The following is a 25,166-nucleotide window of genomic DNA, read 5'->3' on the forward strand; positions in this document are numbered from 1 at the left end:
GTTGGTACCCGCGGTCGTCACGGAGACGGCGGGTGGTACCCGCGGTCGTCACGGAGACGGCAACGGGGGGGGGGGTTGGTACCCGCGGTCGTCACGGAGACAGCAGGTGGAACCCGCGGTCGTCACGGAGACGGCAACGGCGGGGGGTTGGTACCCGCGGTCGTCACGGAGACGGCGGCGGGGGGGTTGGTACCCGCGGTCGTCACGGAGACGGCGGCGGGGGGGTTGGTACCCGCGGTCGTCACGGCGACGGTGTGACGATGCGCGCGGGAGAGGGGGGGGGGGCAACGTCACCCCACACCCACCCCCATCCCCTCGTTGTCACGGCGACCGGCGGTGCTCATGGTGTAAACAGTTTCTCAGCTTTGTTCGGGCGGCTCCCATCGCCATTGGCACTGCAAGAGGCTCCTCTTCGATTCCTCGTCGCGACGTGGGGAGGGGGCTCCACCTCTTCCCCCTCTTCCCCCTCCCTCCTCCTCCCACCCGCCTCTCTTCATCTGCTGCTCCTCCTCCTCCTTGACCCCCCCCCATCCCCAGTGTTGTGGCCGATTCCTCCCACCCCCCCCCCCCCACCTCGAGGATTTCCCCCCTCCCCCCCCATAAAGCCACGCGCGGAGCAAGGTCAATGTTGGGGCCGTACCCCTCCCTCCCCCCCATCCCCCTCCTCCTCAACTCCCCCCTCCCGTTGGGGCGAGGGCCCCCCCCCACCGGCCCCACCATCGCCGTGCACGGCCGCACAACCACCGCTCCACCACGGTCCCCGGCCTCCACCCCCGGCCACACCCCGGTTACCGACTGCTCGCTATACCACGGCGGGTCGGCCCCACCGCGAAGCCGACCCCACCGCGGAGCCGGCCCCACCGCGGAGGCGGCCCCACCGCGGTTCCGGCCCCACCGCGGAGCCGTCCCCCCACTGTGGAGCCGGCCCCACCGCGGAACCGTCCCCACCGCGGAGCCGTCCCCCACCGCGGAGCCGACCCCACCGCGGAGCTGGCCCCACCGCGGAGCTGTGTTTGTTCCTGTGGCTCGCTCGAGGCCGCTTTGTTCGCGGGGTCTACGACTGGGAAGACAAAAAGAGCTTCACAGCTCCTCAGATTCCTCCCGTGGGATAAATAACAAAACAAATATTCCCAGAGTCCATTGCTACTCACCGCTCATCAGCTGCCCTCACCGCTGTGTACACTCCTCACCACTGTGTACACCCCTCACCACTGTCACCCCTCACCACTGTGTACACTCCTCACCACTGTGTACACTCCTCACCACTGTCACCCTCACCACTGTCACCATCACCACTGTGTTCACTCCTCACCACTGTGTACACTCCTCACCACTGTCACCCTCACCACTGTGTATACTCCTCACCACTGTCTACTCCTCACCACTGTGTACACTCCTCACCACTGTCACCCTCACCACTGTCACCCTCACCACTGTCACCCTCACCACTGTGTTCACTCCTCACCACTGTCACCCTCACCACTGTGTACGCTCCTCACCACTGTGTACACTCCTCACCACTGTGTACACTCCTCACCACTGTGTACATTCCTCACCACTGTGTACACTCCTCACCACTGTGTACACTCCTCACCACTGTCACCATCACCGCTGTGTACACTCCTCACCACTGTCTACTCCTCACCACTGTGTACACTCCTCACCACTGTGTTCACTCCTCACCACTGTGTTCACTCCTCACCACTGTGTACGCTCCTCACCACTGTCACCCTCACCACTGTGTACTCCTCACCACTGTGTACACTGCTCACCACTGTGTACACTGCTCACCACTGTGTACACTGCTCACCACTGTGTACACTCCTCACCACTGTCACCCTCACCACTGTGTTCACCCCTCACCGCTGTGTACACTCCTCACCGCTGTGTACACTCCTCACCACTGTCTACTCCTCACCACTGTGTACACTCCTCACCACTGTGTACACTCCTCACCACTGTGTACACTCCTCACCACTGTCACCCTCACCACTGTGTTCACTCCTCACCACTGTGTTCACTCCTCACCACTGTGTTCACTCCTCACCACTGTGTACACTCCTCACCACTCTGTGAGGTGGTTGTGATCATGACGAGATGGTGGTGAGGCCTAGTTGAGGTGGGTGAGGCCTTGAGGTGGTGGGTGAGGCCTTGAGGTGGTGGGTGAGGCCTTGAGGAGGTGGGTGAGGCCTTGAGGAGGTGGGTGAGGCCTTGAGGAGGTGGGTGAGGCCTTGAGGAGGTGGGTAAGGCCTTGAGGAGGTGGGTAAGGCCTTGAGGAGGTGGGTGAGGCCTTGAGGAGGCCTTGAGGAGGAGGAGGCCTTGAGGAGGCCTTGAGGAGGTGGGTAAGGCCTTGAGGAGGCCTTGAGGAGGGGGAGGGTGAGGCCTTGAGGACATGGGGTGAACTCTTGAGGAGGTGGGTGAGGCCTTGAGGAGGCCTTGAGGAGGGGGAGGGTGAGGCCATGAGGAGGAGGTGGGTGAAGCCTTGAGGAGGTCTAGTTGAGGAGGTGGGTGAGGCCTTGAGGAGGTGGGTGAGGCCTTGAGGAGGTGGGTGAGGCCTTGAGGAGGTGGGTGAGGCCTTGAGGAGGTGGGTGAGGCCTTGATGAGGTGGGTGAGGCCTTGAGGAGGTGCATGAGGCCTTGAGGAGGTGGAGGATGAGGCCTTGGGGAGGTGGGTGAGGCCTTGAGGAGGGGGAGGATGAGGCCTTGAGGAGGAGGCCTTGAGGAGGAGGCCTTGAGGAGGGGGAGGATGAGGCCTTGAGGAGGAGGCCTTGAAGAGGGGGAGGATGAGGCCTTGAGGAGGATGAGGCCTTGCAAAGGAGGAGATGGCTGTGGCTGTGAGGAGGAGGCCGCTAGGCCCCGCCTTTGTCGTCGCGTTCCGTGCGTCGCCGTGTCAGATTCCGGGGCTTGATCTTCAGAGACATCTCCCACAGGGCCTCCTCGGCCAGGTGGTCCCCAAAGTCGTTGAAGAACGCGATGATCTCGTCGTTACGCTTCAACTCGTACTGGCTGGGGGGGTGGGCGAGGCGGGGGGGGGGCAGACATCGTCAACAACACAACAATGTCCTCGCCGCCCTCACCCTCACCGCGGCGGTGGTGGTGGTTGTGGCACAGAGGTGGTTGTGGTGGTAGTGGCGGTGGTGGTTGTGGCACAGAGGTGGTGGTGGCAGTGGTGGAGGTGGTGGAGATGGCGGAGGTGGCGGCGTTGGTTGTGGCAGTAGCATTGGTGGAGGTGGCAGGCGCCGGTGGTGGTGGCGGCGGAGATGGCAGTGGCTGTGGTAGTGGCGGGGTGGTAACGGTGGCGGTGGTAACGGTGGCGGTGGTAACGGTGGCTCACCACTGCTTAAAGCGCCGCATGCTGTCCAGGAGGTTGAACTGCTGCCAGCGCTTGGAGAAGTTGACACGTCCGTCCAGGAAGTCCGGGTTGCCCAGGTGCACGAAGGTGAGGTCCTGCAGGATCAGGCCCCTGCACCGCCACCGACAATCAAGGACAAAGATCCCCCGCGTAGCCTCAACAGACCGTGGGGGCAAGTGCTGCTGGCGAGCGGCGCCTGTGAAGGCCCACAGGGCGCACGAGGGGGTGGGGGTGGCCGGCACCACGCACGGCCGCCTTTGTATCCCCCAGTGGCGATGTTGACTACGGCACACCGCTACACCAGGTGCTCGTTTGAGGCCGAGTCTACCTAGGGGAGGCCCAGGACCGGTTCAGATAATCGTCACCGGTGTTGGCCGTGAGCGAGAATCGAATTCGGGTCGCCGGGTTCGTAGCGCACTCACCCTCTCACTCACCCTCTCACTCACTCACCCTCTCACCCACCCTCTCACTCACCCACCCTCTCACTCACCCACTCACTCACTCACCCTCTCACTCACCCACTCACTCACTCACCCTCTCACTCACCCACCCTCTCACTCACCCACTCACTCACTCACCCTCTCACTCACCCTCTCACTCACCCTCTCACTCACTCACCCACCCACCCTCTCACTCACTCACCCTCTCACTCACCCTCTCACTCACTCACCCTCTCACTCATCCTCTCACTCACCCACCCTCTCACTCACTCACCCTCTCACTCACCCTCCCACTCACTCTCTCACTCACCCTCTCACTCACCCACTCACTCACCCTCTCACTCACTCACCCACCCACTCACTCACCCACCCACTCACCCTCTCACTCACCCTCTCACTCACTCACCCTCTCACCCACCCTCTCACTCACCCACCCTCTCACTCACCCACTCACTCACTCACCCTCTCACTCACCCTCTCACTCACCCTCTCACTCACTCACCCACCCACCCTCTCACTCACTCACCCTCTCACTCACTCACCCTCTCACTCACTCACCCACCCACTCACCCTCTCACTCACCCTCTCACTCACTCACCCACTCACTCACCCTCTCACTCACTCACCCAACCACTCACCCTCTCACTCACCCTCTCACTCACCCACTGATGATGACGGTGGTGATGTTGGTGGTGATGGTATTGATGCAAGGTACTCACAGGTAGGGTACTCACAGGTAGGGGACCCAGGGTACTCACAGGTAGGGGACCCAGGGTACTCACAGGTAGGGTACTCACAGGTAGGGGACCCAGGGTACTCACAGGTAGGGTACTCACAGGTAGGGGGCCCAGGGTACTCACAGGAAGGGGACCCAGGGTACTCACAGGTAGGGGGCCCAGGGTACTCACAGGTAGTGGACCCAGGGTACTCACAGGTAGGGTACTCACAGGTAGGGGACCCAGGGTACTCACAGGTAGGGGACCCAGAGTACTCACTGGTAGGGGACCCAGGGTACTCACAGGTAGGGGACCCTGGGTACTCACAAGTAGGGGACCCAGGGTACTCACAGGTAGGGGACCCAGAGTACTCACAGGTAGGGGACCCAGGGTACTCACAGGTAGGGGACCTAGGGGACTCACAGGTAGTGGACCCAGGGTACTCACAGGTAGTGGGTGCAGGGTACTCACAGGTAGTGGACCCAGGGTACTAACAGGTAGGGGACCCTGGGTACTCACAGGTAGGGGACCCAGGGTACTCACAGGTAGGGTACTCACAGGTAGGGGACCCAGGGTACTCACAGGTAGGGGACCCAGGGTACTCACAGGTAGGGGACCCAAGGTACTCACAGGTAGGGGACCCAAGGTACTCACAGGTAGGGGACCCAAGGTACTCACAGGTAGGGGGCCCAGGGTACTCACAGGTAGGGGACCCAGGGTACTCACAGGTAGTGGACCCAGGGTACTCACAGGTAGGGGACCCAGGGAACTCACAGGTAGGGTACTCACAGGCAGGGGACCCAGGGTACTCACAGGTAGGGGACCCAAGGTACTCACAGGTAGGGGGCCAAGGGTACTCACAGGTAGGGGACCCAAGGTACTCACAGGTAGGGGACCCAAGGTACTCACAGGTAGGGGACCCAAGGTACTCACAGGTAGGGGACCCTGGGTACTCACAAGTAGGGGACCCAGGGTACTCACAGGTAGGGGACCCAGAGTACTCACAGGTAGGGGACCCAGGGTACTCACAGGTAGGGGACCCAGGGTACTCACAGGTAGTGGACCCAGGGTACTCACAGGTAGTGGGTGCAGGGTACTCACAGGTAGTGGACCCAGGGTACTAACATGTAGGGGACCCTGGGTACTCACAGGTAGGGGACCCAGGGTACTCACAGGTAGTGGACCCAGGGTACTCACAGGTAGTGGGTGCAGGGTACTCACAGGTAGTGGACCCAGGGTACTAACATGTAGGGGACCCTGGGTACTCACAGGTAGGGGACCCAGGGTACTCACAGGTAGGGGACCCAGGGTACTCACAGGTAGGGGACCCAGGGTACTCACAGGTAGGGTACTCACAGGTAGTGGGTGCAGGGTACTCACAGGTAGTGGACCCAGGGTACTCACAGGTAGGGTACTCACAGGTAGGGGACCCAGGGTACTCACAGGTAGGGGACCCAGGGTACTCACAGGTAGGGGACCCAAGGTACTCACAGGTAGGGGACCCAGGGTACTCACAGGTAGGGGACCCTGGGTACTCACAGGTAGGGGACCCAGGGAACTCACAGGTAGGGGACCCAGGGTCCTCACAGGTAGGGGACCCAAGGTACTCACAGGTAGGGGACCCAGGGTACTCACAGGTAGGGGACCCAAGGTAGTCACAGGTAGGGGGCCCAGGGTACTCACAGGTAGGGGACCCAAGGATACTCACAGGTAGGGGACCCAAAGTACTCACAGGTAGGGGACCCAAGGTACTCACAGGTAGGGGACCCAAGGTACTCACAGGTAGGGTACTCACAGGTAGGGGACCCAGAGTACTCACAGGTAGGGTACTCACAGGTAGGGTACTCACAGGTAGGGGACCCAGAGTACTCACAGGTAGGGGACCCAAGGTACTCATAGGTAGGGGACCCAAGGTACTCACAGGTAGGGGACCCAGGGTACTCACAGGTAGGGGACCCAGGGTACTCACAGGTAGGGGACCCAGGGTACTCACAGGTAGGGGACCCAGGGTACTCACAGGTAGGGGACCCAGGGTACTCACAGGTAGGGCACCCAGAGTACTCACAGGTAGGGAGCCCAGAGTACTCACAGGTAGGGGGCCCAGGGTACTCACAGGTAGGGGACCCAAGGTACTCACAGGTAGGGGACCCAAAGTACTCACAGGTAGGGGACCCAAGGTACTCACAGGTAGGGTACTCACAGGTAGGGGACCCAGAGTACTCACAGGTAGGGTACTCACAGGTAGGGTACTCACAGGTAGAGGACCCAGAGTACTCACAGGTAGGGGACCCAAGGTACTCATAGGTAGGGGACCCAAGGTACTCACAGGTAGGGGACCCAGGGTACTCACAGGTAGGGGACCCAGGGTACTCACAGGTAGGGGACCCAAGGTACTTACAGGTAGGGGACCCAGGGTACTCACAGGTAGGGGACCCAGGGTACTCACAGGTAGGGGACCCAAGGTACTCACAGGTAGGGGACCCAAGGTACTCACAGGTAGGGGACCCAGGGTACTCACAGGTAGGGGACCCAGGGTACTCACAGGTAGGGGACCCAAGGTACTCACAGGTAGGGGACCCAGGGTACTCACAGGTAGGGGACCCAAGGTACTCACAGGTAGGGGACCCAGGGTACTCACAGGTAGGGTACTCACAGGTAGGGGACCCTGGGTACTCACAGGTAGGGGACCCAGGGTACTCACAGGTAGGGTACTCACAGGTAGGGGACCCAAGGTACTCACAGGTAGGGGACCCAGGGTACTCACAGGTAGGGGACCCAGGGTACTCACAGGTAGGGGACCCAGGGTACTCACAGGTAGGGGACCCAGGGTACTCACAGGTAGGGCACCCAGAGTACTCACAGGTAGGGGGCCCAGAGTACTCACAGGTAGGGGGCCCAGGGTACTCACAGGTAGGGGACCCAAGGTACTCACAGGTAGGGGACCCAAGGTACTTACAGGTAGGGGACCCAGGGTACTCACAGGTAGGGGACCCAGGGTACTCACAGGTAGGGGACCCAAGGTACTCACAGGTAGGGGACCCAAGGTACTCACAGGTAGGGGACCCAGGGTACTCACAGGTAGGGGACCCAGGGTACTCACAGGTAGGGGACCCAAGGTACTCACAGGTAGGGGACCCAGGGTACTCACAGGTAGGGGACCCAAGGTACTCACAGGTAGGGGACCCAGGGTACTCACAGGTAGGGGACCCAAGGTACTCACAGGTAGGGGACCCAGGGTACTCACAGGTAGGGGACCCAAGGTACTCACAGGTAGGGGACCCAGGGTACTCACAGGTAGGGGACCCAAGGTACTCACAGGTAGGGGACCCAGGGTACTCACAGGTAGGGGACCCAAGGTACTCACAGGTAGGGGACCCAGGGTACTCACAGGTAGGGTACTCACAGGTAGTGGACCCAGGGTACTCACAGGTAGGGGACCCAAGGTACTCACAGGTAGGGGACCCAAGGTACTCACAGGTAGGGGACCCAAGGTACTCACAGGTAGGGGACCCAAGGTACTCACAGGTAGGGGACCCAGGGTACTCACAGGTAGGGGATGCAGGGCGGTTCAGCGTCTGCAAGCGCCGCTCGATACGCGCGGAACGAGGAGGAGCTGTCGATGAGCGTGCAGTACTCGGCCAGGCCCTGCACACACACAAAAGACAAAGATCCCCCGTGTAGCCTCAACAGACTGTAGAGGCAAGTGCTGTTAGTTTACTACGCTACACCGCTACACCAGGTACTCATTTGAGGCCAAGTCGACGTACACACGTACACACGTACACACACGTACACACGTACACACACACACGTACACACACACACGTACACACACACACGTACACACACACAGACACGTACACACACACACACGTACACACACGTACACACACACAGACACACACACACACACGTACACACACACAGACACGTACACACACACACGTACACACACACACACGTACACACACACACGTACACACACGTACACAGACACGTACACACACACGTACACACACACACGTACACACACACAGACACATACACACACGCACACATACACACACACACGTGAGTGAGCGTAGTCCTCACCTCGGTGGTCTGCTGATGTCACTCAAGGTGGCGGTGAGCGGTGGGTGAGCGGTGGGTGAGGGGTGGCTGAGGGGTGGGTGAGCGAGGGGTTGGTGGGTGAGCGGCGGGTGGGCGGGCGAGCGAGGGGTGAGCGAGGGGTGGGCGGGTGAGCGAGCGAGGGGTGAGCGAGCGAGGGGTGAGCGAGCGAGGGGTGAGCGAGCGAGGGGTGAGCGAGCGAGGGGTGAGCGAGGGGTGAGCGGTGGGTGAGCGAGCAAGAGGTGAGCGAGCGAGGGGTGAGCAGTGGGTAAGCGAGCGAGGGGTGAGCGAGGGGTGAGCGGTGGGTGAGCGGTGGGTGAGCGAGCGAGGGGTGAGCGGTGGGTGAGCGAGCGAGGGGTGAGCGGTGGGTGAGCGGTGGGTGAGCAAGCGAGGGGTGAGCGGTGGGTGAGCGAGCGAGGGGTGAGCGGTGGGTGAGCGAGCGATGGGTGAGCGAGGGGTGAGCGAGGGGTGAGCGAGGGGTGGGCGGGTGAGTGAGAGGTGAGAGAGCGAGCGAGGGGTGAGCGAGGGGTGAGCGAGGGGTGAGCGGTGGGTGAGCGAGGGGTGAGCGAGGGGTGAGCGAGGGGTGAGCGGTGGGTGAGCGAGGGGTGAGCGAGGGGTGAGTGAGGGGTGAGCGAGGGGTGAGCGAGGGGTGAGTGGTGGGTGAGCGAGGGGTGAGCGAGGGGTGAAAGAGGGGTGAGCGAGGGGTGAGCGAGGAGTGAGCGGTGGGTGAGCGAGGGGTGAGCGAGGGGTGAGCGAGGGGTGAGCGGTGGGTGAGCGGTGGGTGAGCGAGGGGTGAGCGAGGGATGAGCGAGGGGTGAGCGGTGGGTGAGCGAGGGGTGAGCGAGGGGTGAGCGAGGGGTGAGCGGTGGGTGAGCGAGGGGTGAGCGAGGGGTGAGCGAGGGGTGAGCGGTGGGTGAGCGAGGGGTGAGCGAGGGGTGAGCGAGGGGTGAGCGAGGAGTGAGCGGTGGGTGAGTGAGGGGTGAGCGAGGGGTGAGCGAGGGGTGAGCGAGGGGTGAGCGAGGGGTGAGCGAGCGAGGGGTGAGCGAGGGGTGAGCGAGGGGTGAGCGAGGGGTGAGCGAGGGGTGAGCGAGCGAGGGGTGAGCGAGGGGTGAGCGAGGGGTGAGCGAGGGGTGAGCGACGGGCGAGCGAGGGGTGAGCGAGGGGTGAGCGGTGGGTGAGCGGTGGGTGAGCGAGGGGTGAGTGAGGAGTGACCGAGGGGTGAGCGAGGGGTGAGCGGTGGGTGAGCGAGGGGTGAGCGGTGGGTGAGTGAGGGGTGAGCGAGGGGTGAGCGAGGGGTGAGCGAGGGGTGAGCGGTGGGTGAGCGAGGGGTGAGCGAGGGGTGAGCGAGGGGTGAGCGGTGGGTGAGCGAGGGGTGAGCGAGGGGTGAGCGAGGGGTGAGCGGTGGGTGAGCGAGGGGTGAGCGGTGGGTGAGCGAGGGGTGAGCGAGGGGTGAGCGAGGGGTGAGCGAGCGAGGGGTGAGCGAGGGGTGAGCGGTAGGGGTGAGCGAGGGGTGAGCGAGGGGTGAGCGAGGGGCGAGCGAGGGGTGAGCGGTCGGTGAGCGAGGGGTGAGCGAGGGGTGAGCGAGCGAGGGGTGAGCGAGCGAGGGGTGAGCGAGGGGTGAGCGAGGGGTGAGCGAGGGGTGAGCGGTCGGTGAGCGAGGGGTGAGCGAGGGGTGAGCGAGGGGTGAGCGAGCGAGGGGTGAGCGAGGGGTGAGCGAGGGGTGAGCGAGGGGTGAGCGGTGGGTGAGCGAGCGGTGAGCGAGGGGTGAGCGAGGGGTGAGCGGTGGGTGAGCGAGGGGTGGAGCGAGGGGTGAGCGAGGGGTGAGCGAGGGGTGAGCGAGGGGTGAGTGGTGGGTGAGCGAGGGGTGAGGAAGGGGTGAGCGAGCGAGGGGTGAGCGAGGGGTGAGCGAGGGGTGAGCGAGGCGTGAGCGAGGGGTGAGCGAGGGGTGAGCGAGGGGTGAGTGGTGGGTGAGCGAGGGGTGAGCGAGGGGTGAGCGAGGGGTGAGCGAGCGAGGGGTGAGCGAGGGGTGAGCAAGGGGTGAGCGAGGGGTGAGCGAGGGGTGAGTGGTGGGTGAGCGAGGGGTGAGCGAGGGGTGAGCGAGGGGTGAGCGAGTGAGGGGTGAGCGAGGGGTGAGCGAGGGGTGAGCGAGGGGTGAGTGAGCGAGGGGTGAGCGAGGGGTGAGCGGTGGGTGAGCGAGGGGTGAGCGGTGGGTGAGCGGTGGGTGAGCGAGGGGTGAGCGAGGGGTGAGCGAGGGGTGAGTGGTGGGTGAGCGAGGGGTGAGCGAGGGGTGAGCGAGCGAGGGGTGAGTGAGCGAGGGGTGAGCGAGGGGTGAGCGGTGGGTGAGTGAGGGGTGAGCGAGGGGTGAGCGAGGGGTGAGCGAGGGGTGAGCGAGGGGTGAGCGGTGGGTGAGCGAGGGGTGAGCGAGGGGTGAGCGAGGGGTGAGCGAGGGGTGAGCGAGGGGTGAGCGGTGGGTGAGCGGTGGGTGAGCGAGGGGTGAGCGAGGGGTGAGCGAGGGGTGAGTGGTGGGTGAGCAAGGGGTGAGCGAGGGGTGAGCGAGGGGTGAGTGAGCGAGGGGTGAGCGAGGGGTGAGCGGTGGGTGAGCGAGGGGTGAGTGAGGGGTGAGTGAGGGGTGAGCGAGGGGTGAGCGAGGGGTGAGCGAGGGGTGAGCGGTGGGTGAGCGAGGGGTGAGCGAGGGATGAGCGAGGGGTGAGCGGTGGGTGAGCGAGGGGTGAGCGAGGGGTGAGCGAGGGGTGAGCGAGGGGTGAGCGGTGGGTGAGCGAGGGGTGAGCAAGGGGTGAGCGAGGGGTGAGCGAGGGGTGAGCGAGGGGTGAGTGGTGGGTGAGCGACGGGTGAGCGAGGGGTGAGCGAGGGGTGAGCGAGCGAGGGGTGAGCGAGGGGTGAGCAAGGGGTGAGCGAGGGGTGAGTGGTGGGTGAGCGAGGGGTGAGCGAGGGGTGAGCGAGGGGTGAGCGAGTGAGGGGTGAGCGAGGGGTGAGCGAGGGGTGAGCGAGGGGTGAGTGAGCGAGGGGTGAGCGAGGGGTGAGTGGTGGGTGAGCGAGGGGTGAGCGGTGGGTGAGCGGTGGGTGAGCGAGGGGTGAGCGAGGGGTGAGCGAGGGGTGAGCGAGGGGTGAGCGAGCGAGGGGTGAGCGAGGGGTGAGCGAGCGAGGGGTGAGCGAGGGGTGAGCGAGCGAGGGGTGAGTGAGGGGTGAGCGAGGGGTGAGCGAGGGGTGAGCGAGGGGTGAGCGAGGGGTGAGCGAGGGGTGAGCGGTGGGTGAGCGAGGGGTGAGCGAGGGGTGAGTGAGGGGTGAGCGAGGGGTGAGCGAGGGGTGAGCGAGGGGTGAGCGAGCGAGGGGTGAGCGAGGGGTGAGCGAGGGGTGAGCGGTGGGTGAGCGAGGGGTGAGCGAGGGGTGAGCGAGGGGTGAGCGAGCGAGGGGTGAGCGAGGGGTGAGCGAGCGAGGGGTGAGCGAGGGGTGAGCGAGCGAGGGGTGAGCGAGGGGTGAGCGAGGGGTGAGCGAGGGGCGAGCGAGGGGTGAGCGAGGGGTGAGCGAGCGAGGGGTGAGCGAGGGGTGAGCGAGCGAGGGGTGAGCGAGGGGCGAGCGAGGGGTGAGCGAGGGGTGAGCGAGGGGTGAGCGGTGGGTGCTCCTCACCTCGGTCGTCTGCTTCTGCCACTCGAGACGCCGGATGGGAGCTGAGTCGAGTGCGGAGAGGATGGCCAGGTACGAGTTGAAGTTGTTCAGCTTGCGCAGGTGCTGGGGGGCACGGGGGGGGGGCACGGGGGGGGCACGGGGGGGGCACGGGGGGGGCACGGGGGGGGGGGGCACCGTCACTTTAACCGCACGCATGCCACGCCATCACGTGGCATGCGCCAGGCTAACACACGGCGTAGGCCCACTGACACACACACGCACACAAAAGACAAAGATCCCCCGTGTAGCCTGTAACAGACTGTAGGGGCAAGTGCTGTTAGCGAGCACCTATGAAGGCCGGTAACGGTACACGAGGGGGTGGGTGGCCGGCACCACGCCCGACCGCCTTTGTCTCCCCCAGTGGCGATGTTTACTACACACCGCACCAGGTGCTCATTTGAGGCTGAGTCGACCTAGGGGAGGCCCGGGACCGGTTCAGATAATCGTCACTGGTGTTGGCCGTGAGCGGGAATCGAACCCGGGTCACCAGGTTTATAGCGCAGTGTGGTGCTAACCGTGTGGGGTGTGGGGGAGGGGGGTGTGGGGGAGGGGGAGGGGTGTGGGGGAGGGGGGAGGGGGAGGGGTGTGGGGGAGGGGGGAGGGGTGAGGGGGAGGGGGGAGGGGGGAGGGGTGTGTGGGGGAGGGGGGTGTGGGGGGGGTGTGTGTGGGTGAGGGATGAGGGGGAGGGGTGTGTGGGTGAGGGATGAGGGGGAGGGGTGTGGGTGAGGGATGAGGGGGTGGGGAGCTACCTTCATGATCTTGATGAACTTGAGCAGCAGTTTCTCACGCTCCTGTGCCTTCTCCTGCTGGATGATGATGGAGCGCACCCTGCAAAGACACAGATCCCCCAGGTAGCCTCGGGCAGGCTCTCGGGGCAAGTGCTGTACTCCACGTGCCACACCACACCCCCCCCGCTGCCCCCGGCCGGGGGCCCCCCACCCCACCCCCACTCACCAGTAGGACATGTTGTTGAAGTGCTCCGTGAAGAGCGTCAGGTTGGGACTGCGCTCCTCATTCTGTTCCTTGGCCCAGAGCAGCACCTCCGCTATCTGGAAACGCCACAGAGACAAAGGTGCCCCCCACCGCTCGCCCGCCCGCCCGCCCCCCACCGCTCGCCCGCCCCCCCCCCCCACCGCCCCCCCCCCCGACGCCAGGGTAGCCTCAGCAGACTGTCGGGGGCACGAGGGCGCGGTGTGGCCGGTTAAAAGAAAGAAACAACAGCCACGCCCCGGCCGCCTTTGTCTCCCGCCGGCGGCGGTGTTTTACTACGCGCCGCGCCGGGAACTCGTTTGAGGCCGAGGCGACCTAGGGGAGGCCCGGGACGGGTTCCAACAACCGGCGCGGTAGCGCAGCAGCGTGGATGTGTGTGGTGAGTACCACGGCATGTGACTGCGTATGGTGTGGTGTGTACGGTGTGTGTATGGTGTGTGGTGTGTATGGTGTGTATGGTGTGTATGGTGTGGTGTGTATGGTGTGGTGTGTATGGCGTGGTGTGTATAGCGTGGTGTGTATGGCGTCGTGTGTATGGTGTGTATGGTGTGTATGGTGTGTATGGTGTGTGTGTGTATGGTGTGGTGTATATGGTGTGTGTGTATGGTGTGTATGGTGTGTGTGTATGGTGTGGTGTGTGTGGTGTGTGTGGTGTGTGTGGTGTGTATGGTGTTCATGGTGTGTATGGTGTGTGTGTGTATGGTGTGGTGTGTATGGTGTGTGTGTGTGTATGGTGTGTATGGTGTGTGTGTATGGTGTGGTGTGTGTGGTGTGTGTGGTGTGTGTGGTGTTCATGGTGTGTATGGGGTGGTGTGTATGGCGTGGTGTGTATGGCGTCGTGTGTATGTTGTGTATGGTGTGTGTATGGTATGTGTGTATGCTGTGTATGGTGTGTGTGTGTATGGTGTGATGTGTATGGTGTGTATGTGTATGGTGTGGTGTGTATGGTGTGTATGGTGTTCATGGTGTGTATGACGTCGTGTGTATGGTGTGTATGGTGTGTGTGTATGGTGTGGTGTGTATGGTGTGTGTATGGTGTGGTGTGTATGGTGTGTATGGTGTTCATGGTGTGTATGACGTCGTGTGTATGGTGTGTATGGTGTGTTGTGTATGGTGTGTGTGTATGGTGTGGTGTGTATGGTGTGTGTGTATGGTGTGGTGTGTATGGTGTGTATGGTGTGGAGTGTATGGTGTGGTGTGTATGGTTTGGTGTGTATGGTGTGTATGGTGTGGTGTGTATGGTGTGTATGGTGTGTGTGGTGTGTGTGGTGTGTGTGTGGTGTGTATGGTGTATACGGTGTGTATGGTGTGTATGGTATGGTGTGTATGGTGTGGTGTGTATGGTGTGTATGGTGTGTATGGTGTATGTGGTGTGTGTGTGGTGTGTATGGTGTGTATAGTGTATACGGTGTGTATGGTGTGGTGTGTATGGTGTGGTGTGTATGGTGTGGTGTGTATGGTGTGTATGCTGTGGTGTGTATGGTGTGTGTGCTGTGTATGGTGTGTATGGTGTATACGGTGTGTATGGTGTGTGTGCATGGTGTGTATGGTGTGTGTTTGTGTGTATGGTGTGTATGGTGTGTATGGTGTGTGTGTGGTGTGCATGGTGTGTATGGTGTATATGGTGTGTATGGTGTGTATGGTGTGTATGGTGTGTGTGTATGGTGTATATGGGGTGTATGGTGTGTATGGTGTGTGTGTGTATGGTGTATATGGTGTGTATGGTGTGTATGGTGTATATGGGGTGTATGGTGTGTATGGTGTGTGTGTATGGTGTATATGGTGTGTATGGTGTATATGGTGTGTATGGTGTGTATGGTGTATGTGTGTGTGTATGGTGTGTATGGTGTGTATGGTGTATGTGTGTGTATATGGTGTGTATGGTGTGTATGGTGTGTAGTGACTGCGTGCGGTGCGGTCACCTCGATCTTGTAGAACAGCTGTGCGTCCAGCAGGGTCAGCTGATCGGCCACCTCCTGGCTATGGAAGTCGTGCAGGGTGCCAGGCCTGGCACACAAACACAACGGTGGTGCACCGCCTTCACGGGCTGTTGGCGAGCGAGCGAGCGAGTATAGCAAGTGAGCGAGTGAGCTGGTGAGTGAGCTGGTGAGCGAGTGCTAGTGAGTGTCACCAGCTAGTGAGTGTCGCCAGCTAGTGAGTGTCACTAGCTAGTGTCACTAGCTAGTGAGTGTCACCAGCTAGTGACACTCACTAGCTAGTGAGTGTCACTAGCTAGTGTCACTAGCTAGCGACACTCACTAGCTAGTGACACTCACTAGCTAGTGAGTGTCACCAGCTAGTGAGTGTCGCCAGCTGGTGAGTGTCACCAGCTAGTGAGTGTCACCAGCTAGTGAGCGACACTAGCTAGTGAGTGTCACCAGCTAGTGAGTGACACTAGCTGGTGAGTGTCGCCAGCTAGTGAGTGTCACTAGCTAGTGAGCGACACTAGCTAGTGAGTGTCACCAGCTAGTGTCACCAGCTAGTGAGTGTCACTAGCTAGTGACACTCACTAGCTAGTGAGTGTCACCAGCTAGTGAGTGTCGCCAGCTGGTGAGTGTCGCCAGCTGGCAGCGCCCGCACCGTGCCGCGACGTTGCGTGAGGACAGGGGTTGCATGGCGGCTGGCGACGCTGCCTGCCGCTTGTGCTCCAGCTTCTTGAGCAGCTTCTCGCGCAGCAGCCGCGCCTGAGGCAGCTCCCCGTCGCTGAGCAGCACGAAGACCAGCTCCACCAGCTGGCGCAGCGCCGCTGGGGTCAGCTCCGGGGTGCTGCGCGCACGCACGCACACACACACACACGCGGAGACACGCAGACACACACGGAGACACACGCACGGACACACGCAAACACACGGAGACACGCAGACACACGCGCAGACACACACGCAGACACACACAGACACACGCGCAGACACACACGCAGACACACACGCAGACACACACGCGGACACACACGCGGACACACACGGACACGCACGCGGAGACACGCAGACACACGCGGAGACACGCGCACGGACACACACGCAGACGCACACGCAGACACACACGCAGACACACACGGAGACACGCGCACGGACACACGCACACACACGGAGACACGCAGACACACACGGAGACACACGCACGGACACACGCACACACACGGAGACACACGCACGGAGACACACGGAGACACACGCGGACACACACGGAGACACACACGCAGACACACACGCAGACACACACAGACACACGCAGACACGCGCAGACACACACGCAGACACACGCGCAGACACACGCGGACACACGCGGACACACACGCGGACACACACGCGGACACATGGAGACACACGCACGGAGACACACGGAGACACACGCGGACACACACGCGGACACACACGCAGACACACACGGAGACACACATGCAAAACAGCACAGACACACACAGACACACACACACACACAGACACACACGGAGACACACACACACACGCAGACACACGCAGACACACACACAGACACACACAGACACACACAGACACACAGACACCCACATCCGATGAGCACGGTTGGCTACGTACGGTGCAAAAGAAGTGCAGCCCGCTAACCGCTACACTACCACGCGCAAACACACAAAGATCCCCCGTGTAGCCTTGACAGATTGTCGGGGCAAGTGCTGTTAGCGAGCATCACCTGTGAAGGCCGAAACCGCATAGCGGAGGGGGGGTTAGGGTGGGTGGCCAGCACCACGCCCGGCCGCCTTTGTCTCCCCCAGTGGCGATGTTCACTACTACACACCGCTACACCGGGTTACTCATTTGAGGCCGAGTCGACCTAGGGGAGGCCCAGGACCGTCACCGGCGTTGGCCGTGAGCGGGAATCGAACTCGTGTCCACCGGGTTTGCAGCGCAGCGCTAACCGCTGCACCACCGCTCCCCCCCCACACGCACACACACACAGACATCATCAACAACAACATCAACATCATCACCCCGTGTGGCCATAGCTGGCGAAACAACATCTGCTCGTTTTTATTTTGACCGCTCGCAGTCTGGCGGCAGGAATTCCACTTCCCCGCTGTGGACGTCTCCGCCAAGTGCTGACTCGTTTGTTTTATCGACCCCCGGAGAGAGGGATGATGATGATGGGTTGAGCCAAATCCTCGCCTCCCCCCTCCTGGATCGCTCCACCGCTCTCCCGTTCCGATGACGTACCACCACGTGGACGCTACACCCCCCACCTCCACCCACTCCCCACCTCCACCCACTCCCCCCCTCCACCCACTCCCCACCTCCACCCACTCCCCACCTCCACCCACTCCCCCCTCCACCCACTCCCCACCTCCACCCACTCCCCACCTCCACCCACTCCCCACCTCCACCCACTCCCCACCTCCACCCACTCCCCACCTCCACCCACTCCCCCCTCCACCCACTCCCCACCTCCACCCACTCCCCCCTCCACCCACTCCCCACCTACACCCACTCCCCCCCTCCACCCACTCCCCACCTACACCCACTCCCCACCTCCACCCACTCCCCACCTACACCCACTCCCCCCCTCCACCCACTCCCCACCTCCACCCATTCCCCACCTCCACCCACTCCCCACCTCCACCCACTCCCCCCTCCACCCACTCCCCACCTCCACCCACACCCCCCTCCACCCACCTCCACCCACTCCCCCCTCCACCCACTCCCACCTCCACCCACTCCCACCTCCACCCATTCCCCACCTCCACCCACTCCCCACCTCCACCCACTCTCCACCTCCACCCACTCCCCATCTCCACCCCCTCACCCCCCTCCACCCACCCCCGTCTACCCCCACCTCCACCCACCCCCTTCGCCCCCACCCTCCACCCACCCCCCTCACCCCCGCCCCCCACCAGCCCGCCCCCCGCGGGACCCACCAGAGTTCATCCACGACACGAATGAGCAGCAGCGAGGCGTTGCGGCTGATCCTCTTGAGCGCCAACTCAGCCGCCCGGCAGAACTTGCCGTAGGTGGGAGGCGCTCGCGGGGTTAGGGAGCAGCCACGGGGGAGAGGTGCGTGGCGTGTCGCTGTGTCACTGTGTGTGTGTCACTGTGTGTGTGTCACTGTGTGTGTGTCGCTGTGTGTGTGTGTCACTGTGTGTGTGTCACTGTGTGTGTGTCACTGTGTGTGTGTCACTGTGTGTGTGTCACTATGTGTGTGTGTGACTGTGTGTGTGTGTCACTGTGTGTGTGTCGCTGTGTGTGTGTCACTGTGTGTGTGTCACTGTGTGTGTGTCACTGTGTGTGTGTCACTGTGTGTGTCACTGTGTGTGTGTCACTGTGTGTGTGTCGCTGTGTGTGTGTGTCACTGTGTGTGTGTCACTGTGTGTGTGTCGCTGTGTGTGTGTCACTGTGTGTGTCACTGTGTGTGTGTGTCACTGTGTGTGTGTCACTGTGTGTGTGTCACTATGTGTGTGTGTGACTGTGTGTGTGTGTCACTGTGTGTGTGTCGCTGTGTGTGTGTCACTGTGTGTGTGTCACTGTGTGTGTGTCACTGTGTGTGTGTCACTGTGTGTGTGTCACTGTGTGTGTGTCACTGTGTGTGTCACTGTGTGTGTGTCACTGTGTGTGTGTCACTGTGTGTGTGTCACTGTGTGTGTGTGTCACTGTGTGTGTCACTGTGTGTGTGTCACTGTGTGTGTGTGTGTGTCACTGTGTGTGTGTCACTGTGTGTGTGTCACTGTGTGTGTGTGTCAGTGTGTGTGTGTGTGTCACTATGTGTGTCGCTGTGTGTGTCACTCTGTGTGTGTCGCGGTGTGTGTGTCACTGTGTGTGTGTCGCTGTGTGTGTCGCTGTGTGTGTCACTGTGTGTGTGTGTGTCACTGTGTGTGTGTGTCGCTGTGTGTGTCCCTGTGTGTGTGTCGCTGTGTGTGTCACTGTGTGTCACTGTGTGTGTCACTGTGTGTGTCGCTGTGTATGTCGCTGTGTGTGTCACTGTGTGTGTCACTGTGTGTGTGTCGCTGTGTGTCGCTGTGTGTGTCGCTGTGTGTGTCGCTGTGTGTGTCACTGTGTGTGTCACTGTGTGTGTGTCACTGTGTGTGTCACTGTGTGTTACTGTGTGTGTCGCTGTGTGTGTCACTGTGTGTCACTGTGTGTGTGTCACTGTGTGTGTCACTGTGTGTGTCACTATGTGTGTGTCGCTGTGTGTGTGTCGCTGTGTGTGTCACTGTGTGTGTGTCGCTGTGTGTGTGTCACTGTGTGTGTGTCACTGTGTGTGTGTCACTGTGTGTGTGTGTCACTGTGTGTGTGTCACTGTGTGTGTGTGTCACTGTGTATGTGTCACTATGTGTGTGTGTCACTGTGTGTCACTATGTGTGTGTCGCTGTGTGTGTCACTGTGTGTGTGTGTCGCTGTGTGTGTCACTGTGTGTGTCACTGTGTGTGTCACTGTGTGTGTGTCGCTGTGTTGTGTGTCACTGTGTGTGTTACTGTGTGTGTCGCTGTGTGTGTCACTGTGTGTGTGTCACTGTGTGTCACTGTGTGTGTGGCACTGTGTGTGTGGCACTGTGTGTGTCACTGTGTGTGTGTGTCGCTGTGTGTGTCACTGTGTGTGTGTGTCACTGTGTGTCACTGTGTGTGTGTGTCACTGTCTGTGTGTGTCACTGTGTGTGTGGGGAGCGGTAGTGTAGTAGCGGGTAGCGCTACACCGCGCTACGAACCCGGCCACCTGAGTTCGATTCCCGCTCACGGCCAACACCGGTGACGATTATCTGAACCGGTCCTGGGCCTCCCCTAGGTCGACTCGGCCTCAAATGAGTACCTGGCGCATTGCGGCCGGGCGTGGTGCTGGCCACCCACTCACTCGTGTACCGTTCCAGCCTTCATAGGTGCTCGCTAACAGCACTTGCCCCTACAGTCTGTTAAGGCTATATGGGGGATCTTTATCTTTGTGCGTGCGTGCGTGGAGCGCCTGGAGGCTAAACCACAGCAAGCTGGCATAGTAGAGGGCACAGGTGGTGCACCGGCCAGTCATCTCAGTCATCTCAGTCAGTCATCTCAGTCAGTCATCTCAGTCATCTCAGTCATTTCAGACATCAACCCACGGAACCTGGGCCTGCCCCATGACCTCCTACCTTGCCAGCGGGCGTTCAACACCTCACGTGGCCTTAAAGTGCACCTAGCCTGGCACCGCCACTTAGTGGCGAATGGCAGTTCTTGCTGTTGGCGTGTGTGCGAGTGAGGGGACGTGTGTGTGTTCGTGTGTGTGTGTTTGTGTGTGTGTGCTCGTGGGTGAGTAAGTTAGTGTGTGTGTTCGTGTGTGTGTCCATGTGTGTGTGTCCGTGTGTGTGTTCGTGTGTGTGTGTTCGTGTGTGCTCGTGGGTGAGTAAGTTAGTGTGTGTGAGCACGGTTGCGCATGTGAGCAAAGTGAGTGAGTGAGCGGGTGAGTGAGAGTGGCTGAGCGGGTGAGTGAGTGAGTGAGCGAGCGAGCATGTGAGTGAACGAGTGAGTGAGTTAGCGTGTGAGTGAGAGTGGGTGAGCGTGTGAGTGAGCAGGTGAGTGAGTGGGTGAGTGAGCGGGTGAGTGACACCGGGTGAGTGAGCGTGTGAGTGAGTGGGTGAGCGAGCGGGTGAGTGGGTGAGCGACACCGGGTGAGCGAGCGGGTGAGGAGGAGGATATCGGTAGCGGAGTTTGGTGATGAGGCTGTCGGGCGAGATGAATGTCCGGTAGGTCATCAGGAACGCCTCGAAGAACATCATGTCTGCCCAACGACATCGCAGCGTCATCACAACGTCGTCATCACAACGTCATTGCATCATCACGCGACGTCGTCGCAACGTCGCAATTTCATCACAACGTCGTCATCACAACGTCATGACATCATCACGTCATTACAACATCTCGACGTCACCACAAAGTCATCACGTCGTCACATCATGCGACGTCATCACGGCGTCATGACATCATCACGACGTCATTACAACATCTCGACGTCACCACGTCATCACGTCGTCACAACATCATGCGACGTCATCACGGCGTCATGACATCATCACGACGTCATTACAACATCTCGACGTCACCACAACGTCATCACGTCGTCACAACGTCATGCGACGTCATCACGGCGTCATGACATCATCGCGACATCACCACAGCGTCATCGCAACATCAGGTGAGACCATCACACATCATCACGTCATCACAACGTCATCACAACATCACGTGAGACCATCACATCATCACAACGTCATCATAACGTCATCACAACATCATGCAACACCACGGTGTGATCATCGCGGTGTCACCATCATGGCCATCGCTCAGCCCATCACAAGCACCACAAAACACCGGTGACGATTAATTATCTGAACCGGTCCCTGGGCCTTCCCTAGGTCGACTCAGCCTAAAATGACCAGCTGGGGAGACAAAGGAGGCCGGGTGTGGTGCTGGCCACCCACCCCTTCGTGTGCCACTGTGGCCGGCCTTCATAGGCGCTGCTCCTCCGTAACAGCACTTGCCCCAACAGCCTGTTAAGGCTGTTGGGGCAAGTGTCTGTGCGAGTGAGTGAGTGAGCAAGTGGGTGAGTGAGCGAGTGAGCGAGCGGGTGAGTGAGCGAGCGAGCGAGTGGGCGAGTGAGCGAGCAAGTGGGCGAGTGAGCGGGCGAGTGAGTGAAGGAGCGAGTGAGCGAGCGAGTGAGTGAAGGAGGGAGTGAGCGTGTGAGCGAGTGAGCGAGTGAATGAGCGAGCGGGCGAGCGGGTGAACAAGCGAGCGAGCGAGCGAGTGAGTGAGCGAGCGAGTGGATGAGTGAGTGAGTGAGCGAGTGAGCGGGTGGGTGAGTGTGAGAGCGAGTGAGTGAAGGAACGAGTGAGCGAGTGAGTGAGTGAGCGTGCGAGCGAGTGGGTGAGCGTGATAGCCAGTGGGTGAGTGAGTGAGCGGGTGAGTGTGAGAGCGAGTGAGTGAAGGAGCGAGTGCCCGAGTGAGTGAGTGAGTGAGCGAGCGAGCGAGCAAGTGGATGAGCGAGCGAGCGGGTGAGCGAGTGAGGCACCTACCCTTCTGCGTGGTGCCCGTCATGTTGACAATGAGGATGTTCACAGAGCCGGCCTTCAAGTCTGGGCCATCCTCGTCCTACGCGGGGACACGCGGGGACACGAGACACACGGGGGGACACGTGGGGAGATGCGGGGACCCACGGCGGACATGAGAAACATGGGGACGCGCACGGGAAGACACGCGAGGACGTGAGACACACGGGGGACACACGGAGAGACACGGAGAGACACGCGGAGTGTGTCACGGGTGGACTCGCCTCTCGCTTGAAGAGCAGCCGAGCGTTCACCTCGTCCGGGTTCACGATGGACAGCTCCTCCTCCTCCTCCTCGCTCAGCCCCAGCAGCTCCGCCAGGCCAGCCACATCCCTGGGACACACAGGGGGACAGGGAGACACGGAGACAGGGGACAGTGGGACACGGGAACATGGAGAAAGTGGGACACAGGGACAGGGGGATAGGGGACATGGGGACGGAGACACAGGGACAGCCAGGGACACGTGCATAACACAATCAGCGGAATATTCTCAGCTGATGAAGCAGTGGATAGAGCACGCGGACTGGAGGACTCGGGCACAGTCGGTGCGGAAAGGGAGAGAGCGTGTACGTGCGTGTTCATGTGTGTGCGTGCGTGCGTTTGTGTGCGTGCGTGTTCATGTGTGTACGCGTGTTCGTGCGCGTGCAAGTGCGCCTGTGCGTGTGTTCATGTGTGCGTGTTTGTGTGCACGTGTGCGTGCGTGTATTCGCGTGCGCACGCGTGTGTTAATGCGTGTATGCGTGCGTACGTGCGCGTTCGTGCGTGTTCATGCGTGTGTTCATGCGTGTGTGTGCGCGTCTGTTCATGCGTTTGCGCGCGTCTGTTCGTACGTCTGTGTTCATGCGTGTGTGCGCGCGTCTGTTCATGCGTGTGTGCGCGCGTCTGTTCATGCATGTGCGCGTGCGTCTGTTCATGCATGTGCGCGTGCGTCTGTTCATGCGTGTGCGTGCGCGCGTCTGTTCACGCGTGTGCGTGTTCATGCGTGTGTGCGAGCGAGCGAGCGAGGTCGGGCAAGGCGAGTGAGGGTGGCGTGGGCCCGCAGGCCCCCGGTACCGCTGGGCCGCCGTGGGGGGCGCCCCGCCTCCGTGGCCTTTCGTTCGAGTGGCGCCGGGGGGCAGCACGTCGGGGCCCCCCTCCGTGTCCCCCAGGGGGCCCCCCAGAGGCCCCGCGTCGCCCTGCAGGGGACACGGAGGGGGCGGTGAGGGCGGTGTGGGCGAGGGGCACGGGGGACGCGTGATGCAGAGAGCACACAAAGACAAAAGTCCCCCGGATAGCCTTCGAGCGGTCTGTTTGGGCAAGTGTTCGGACTGAGCACCTAAGGCACATGGAGACCCCCGGGTGTGTGGAGGGCCCCGTGGCCCCCCGTGGCCCCCCGTGGCCCCCCGTGGGCGGTGGCTACTCACGGCTGCACGGGCCGCGGGACCTCCCAGGCCCGAGGACATGTCAATGTACTCGGAGGCGGCCGGCACCTCCCTGGGGCAGCCGCTCTTAAGCCGGCCACAACGCGGGCACCCACGGGGAGAGGGGAAAGGAGGAGAGGGAGGAGAGGGAGGGAGGAGAGGGAGGAGAGGGAGGAGGAGAGGGAGGAGAGGGAGGAGGAGAGGGAGGGAGGAGGAGAGGGAGGAGAGGGAGGGAGGAGGAGAGGGAGGAGGAGAGGGAGGAGGAGAGGGAGGAGTAGGAGAGCGAGGAGAGGGAGGGGAGGGAGGAGAGGGAGGAGGAGAGGGAGGAGGAGAGGGAAGAGAGGGAGGAGAGGGATGGACGAGAGGGAGGGAGGGAGGAGAGGGAGGGAGGAGAGGGAGGAGGAGAGGGAGGGAGGAGAGGAAGGGAGGAGGAGAGGAAGGGAGGAGGAGAGGGAGGAGAGGGAGGGAGGAGGAGAGGGAGGAGGAGGAGAGGGAGGAGGAGAGGGAGGGAGAAGAGGGAGGAGGAAGGGAGGGAGGAGAGGGAGGAGGAAGAGAGGGAGGAGAGGGAGGAAGAGAGGGAGGAGGAGAGGGAGGGAGGAGAGGGAGGGAGGAGGAGAGGGAGGAGAGGGAGGGAGGAGGAGGAGAGGGAGGGAGGAGAGGGAGGAGAGGGAGGGAGGAGGAGGAGAGGGAGGAGGAGAGGGAGGAGAGGGAGGGAGGGAGGGAGGAGAGGGAGGGAGGAGGAGAGGGAAGAGAGGGAGGAGAGCAGCAATCACAGAGAGCAGCACGACAGAGAGACAAACCCGGGCCCGCTCACAATGGCCGTGTCGCTCACCCTGCCCCCCCGCCCCCCCCGCCCCCCCCGCCCCCCATCGTGAGTCCCCACCAGCGGTCGGTGAGCGTGTGGGCCCACACCCCCCAGGAGGAGGGGAGGGGCGCCCCCTCACCAGCGAGGAAGAGGAGGAGGTGGCAGCGGCGGCGATGACTGAGGAGGAGCAGCGGGAAGAGGAGGAGGAGGTGGAAGAAGAAGAGGAGGAAGAGGAGGAGGAAGAGGAAGAGCAGCACGGCCGGGCGCCGGGTCCGTGGGGGGCAGCTGGCAAGGGCAGCCGGGGTTGGGTGCCCGCACAGGGGTGCCCGCACAGCAGGGGGGGAGCGGGGGCAGTGGGGGAGTCATCGAAGGAGAGCTGAAGAAGAGAGGGCGGGAGAAAGAGGAGTTCACACACAGAGACACACAGGTCACGACCCCCCACGCTCGCCGACCCCCGCCACACACCCCCCCCCCGCCCCCCGAAGTGGCTCGTCGACGTCGTCGTCATCGTTATCATCGTCAATGTCGTCATCGTCAATGTCGTCATCAATGTCGTCATCGTCAATGTCGTCATCGTCAATGTCGTCATCGTCAATGTCGTCATCAATGTCGTCATCAATGTCGTCATCATCAATGTCA

General features: G+C 61.8%; 1 protein-coding gene across 1 annotated transcript in view; it reads right to left on the minus strand.

The window, feature by feature from the left end:
- Positions 1-693: 693 nt before the first annotated feature.
- The window catches only part of RAPGEF1 (Rap guanine nucleotide exchange factor 1), a 49,123-nt gene continuing 24,650 nt past the window's right edge, over positions 694-25,166 (minus strand). Inside the window, exons 9-23 of the mRNA XM_076056058.1 lie at positions 24,667-24,903; positions 23,726-23,809; positions 23,376-23,497; positions 22,546-22,654; positions 22,289-22,364; positions 20,916-20,997; positions 18,177-18,269; positions 15,869-16,054; positions 15,211-15,295; positions 13,253-13,347; positions 13,048-13,126; positions 12,260-12,361; positions 8,055-8,152; positions 3,334-3,462; positions 694-3,005 (exon numbers count right to left, since the gene is read on the minus strand). Of these exons, the coding sequence (XP_075912173.1) occupies positions 2,849-3,005; positions 3,334-3,462; positions 8,055-8,152; positions 12,260-12,361; positions 13,048-13,126; positions 13,253-13,347; positions 15,211-15,295; positions 15,869-16,054; positions 18,177-18,269; positions 20,916-20,997; positions 22,289-22,364; positions 22,546-22,654; positions 23,376-23,497; positions 23,726-23,809; positions 24,667-24,903 (1,734 nt within the window). The 3' untranslated portion in view covers positions 694-2,848. The remainder of the gene's footprint in view (positions 3,006-3,333; positions 3,463-8,054; positions 8,153-12,259; positions 12,362-13,047; positions 13,127-13,252; positions 13,348-15,210; positions 15,296-15,868; positions 16,055-18,176; positions 18,270-20,915; positions 20,998-22,288; positions 22,365-22,545; positions 22,655-23,375; positions 23,498-23,725; positions 23,810-24,666; positions 24,904-25,166) is intronic.

This window comes from Petromyzon marinus, chromosome 74 (genome assembly GCF_048934315.1).
Source record: "Petromyzon marinus isolate PM22_M1 ecotype Great Lakes invasive population chromosome 74, UKy_Petmar_22M1.pri1.0, whole genome shotgun sequence".
NCBI lineage: Eukaryota > Metazoa > Chordata > Hyperoartia > Petromyzontiformes > Petromyzontidae > Petromyzon > Petromyzon marinus.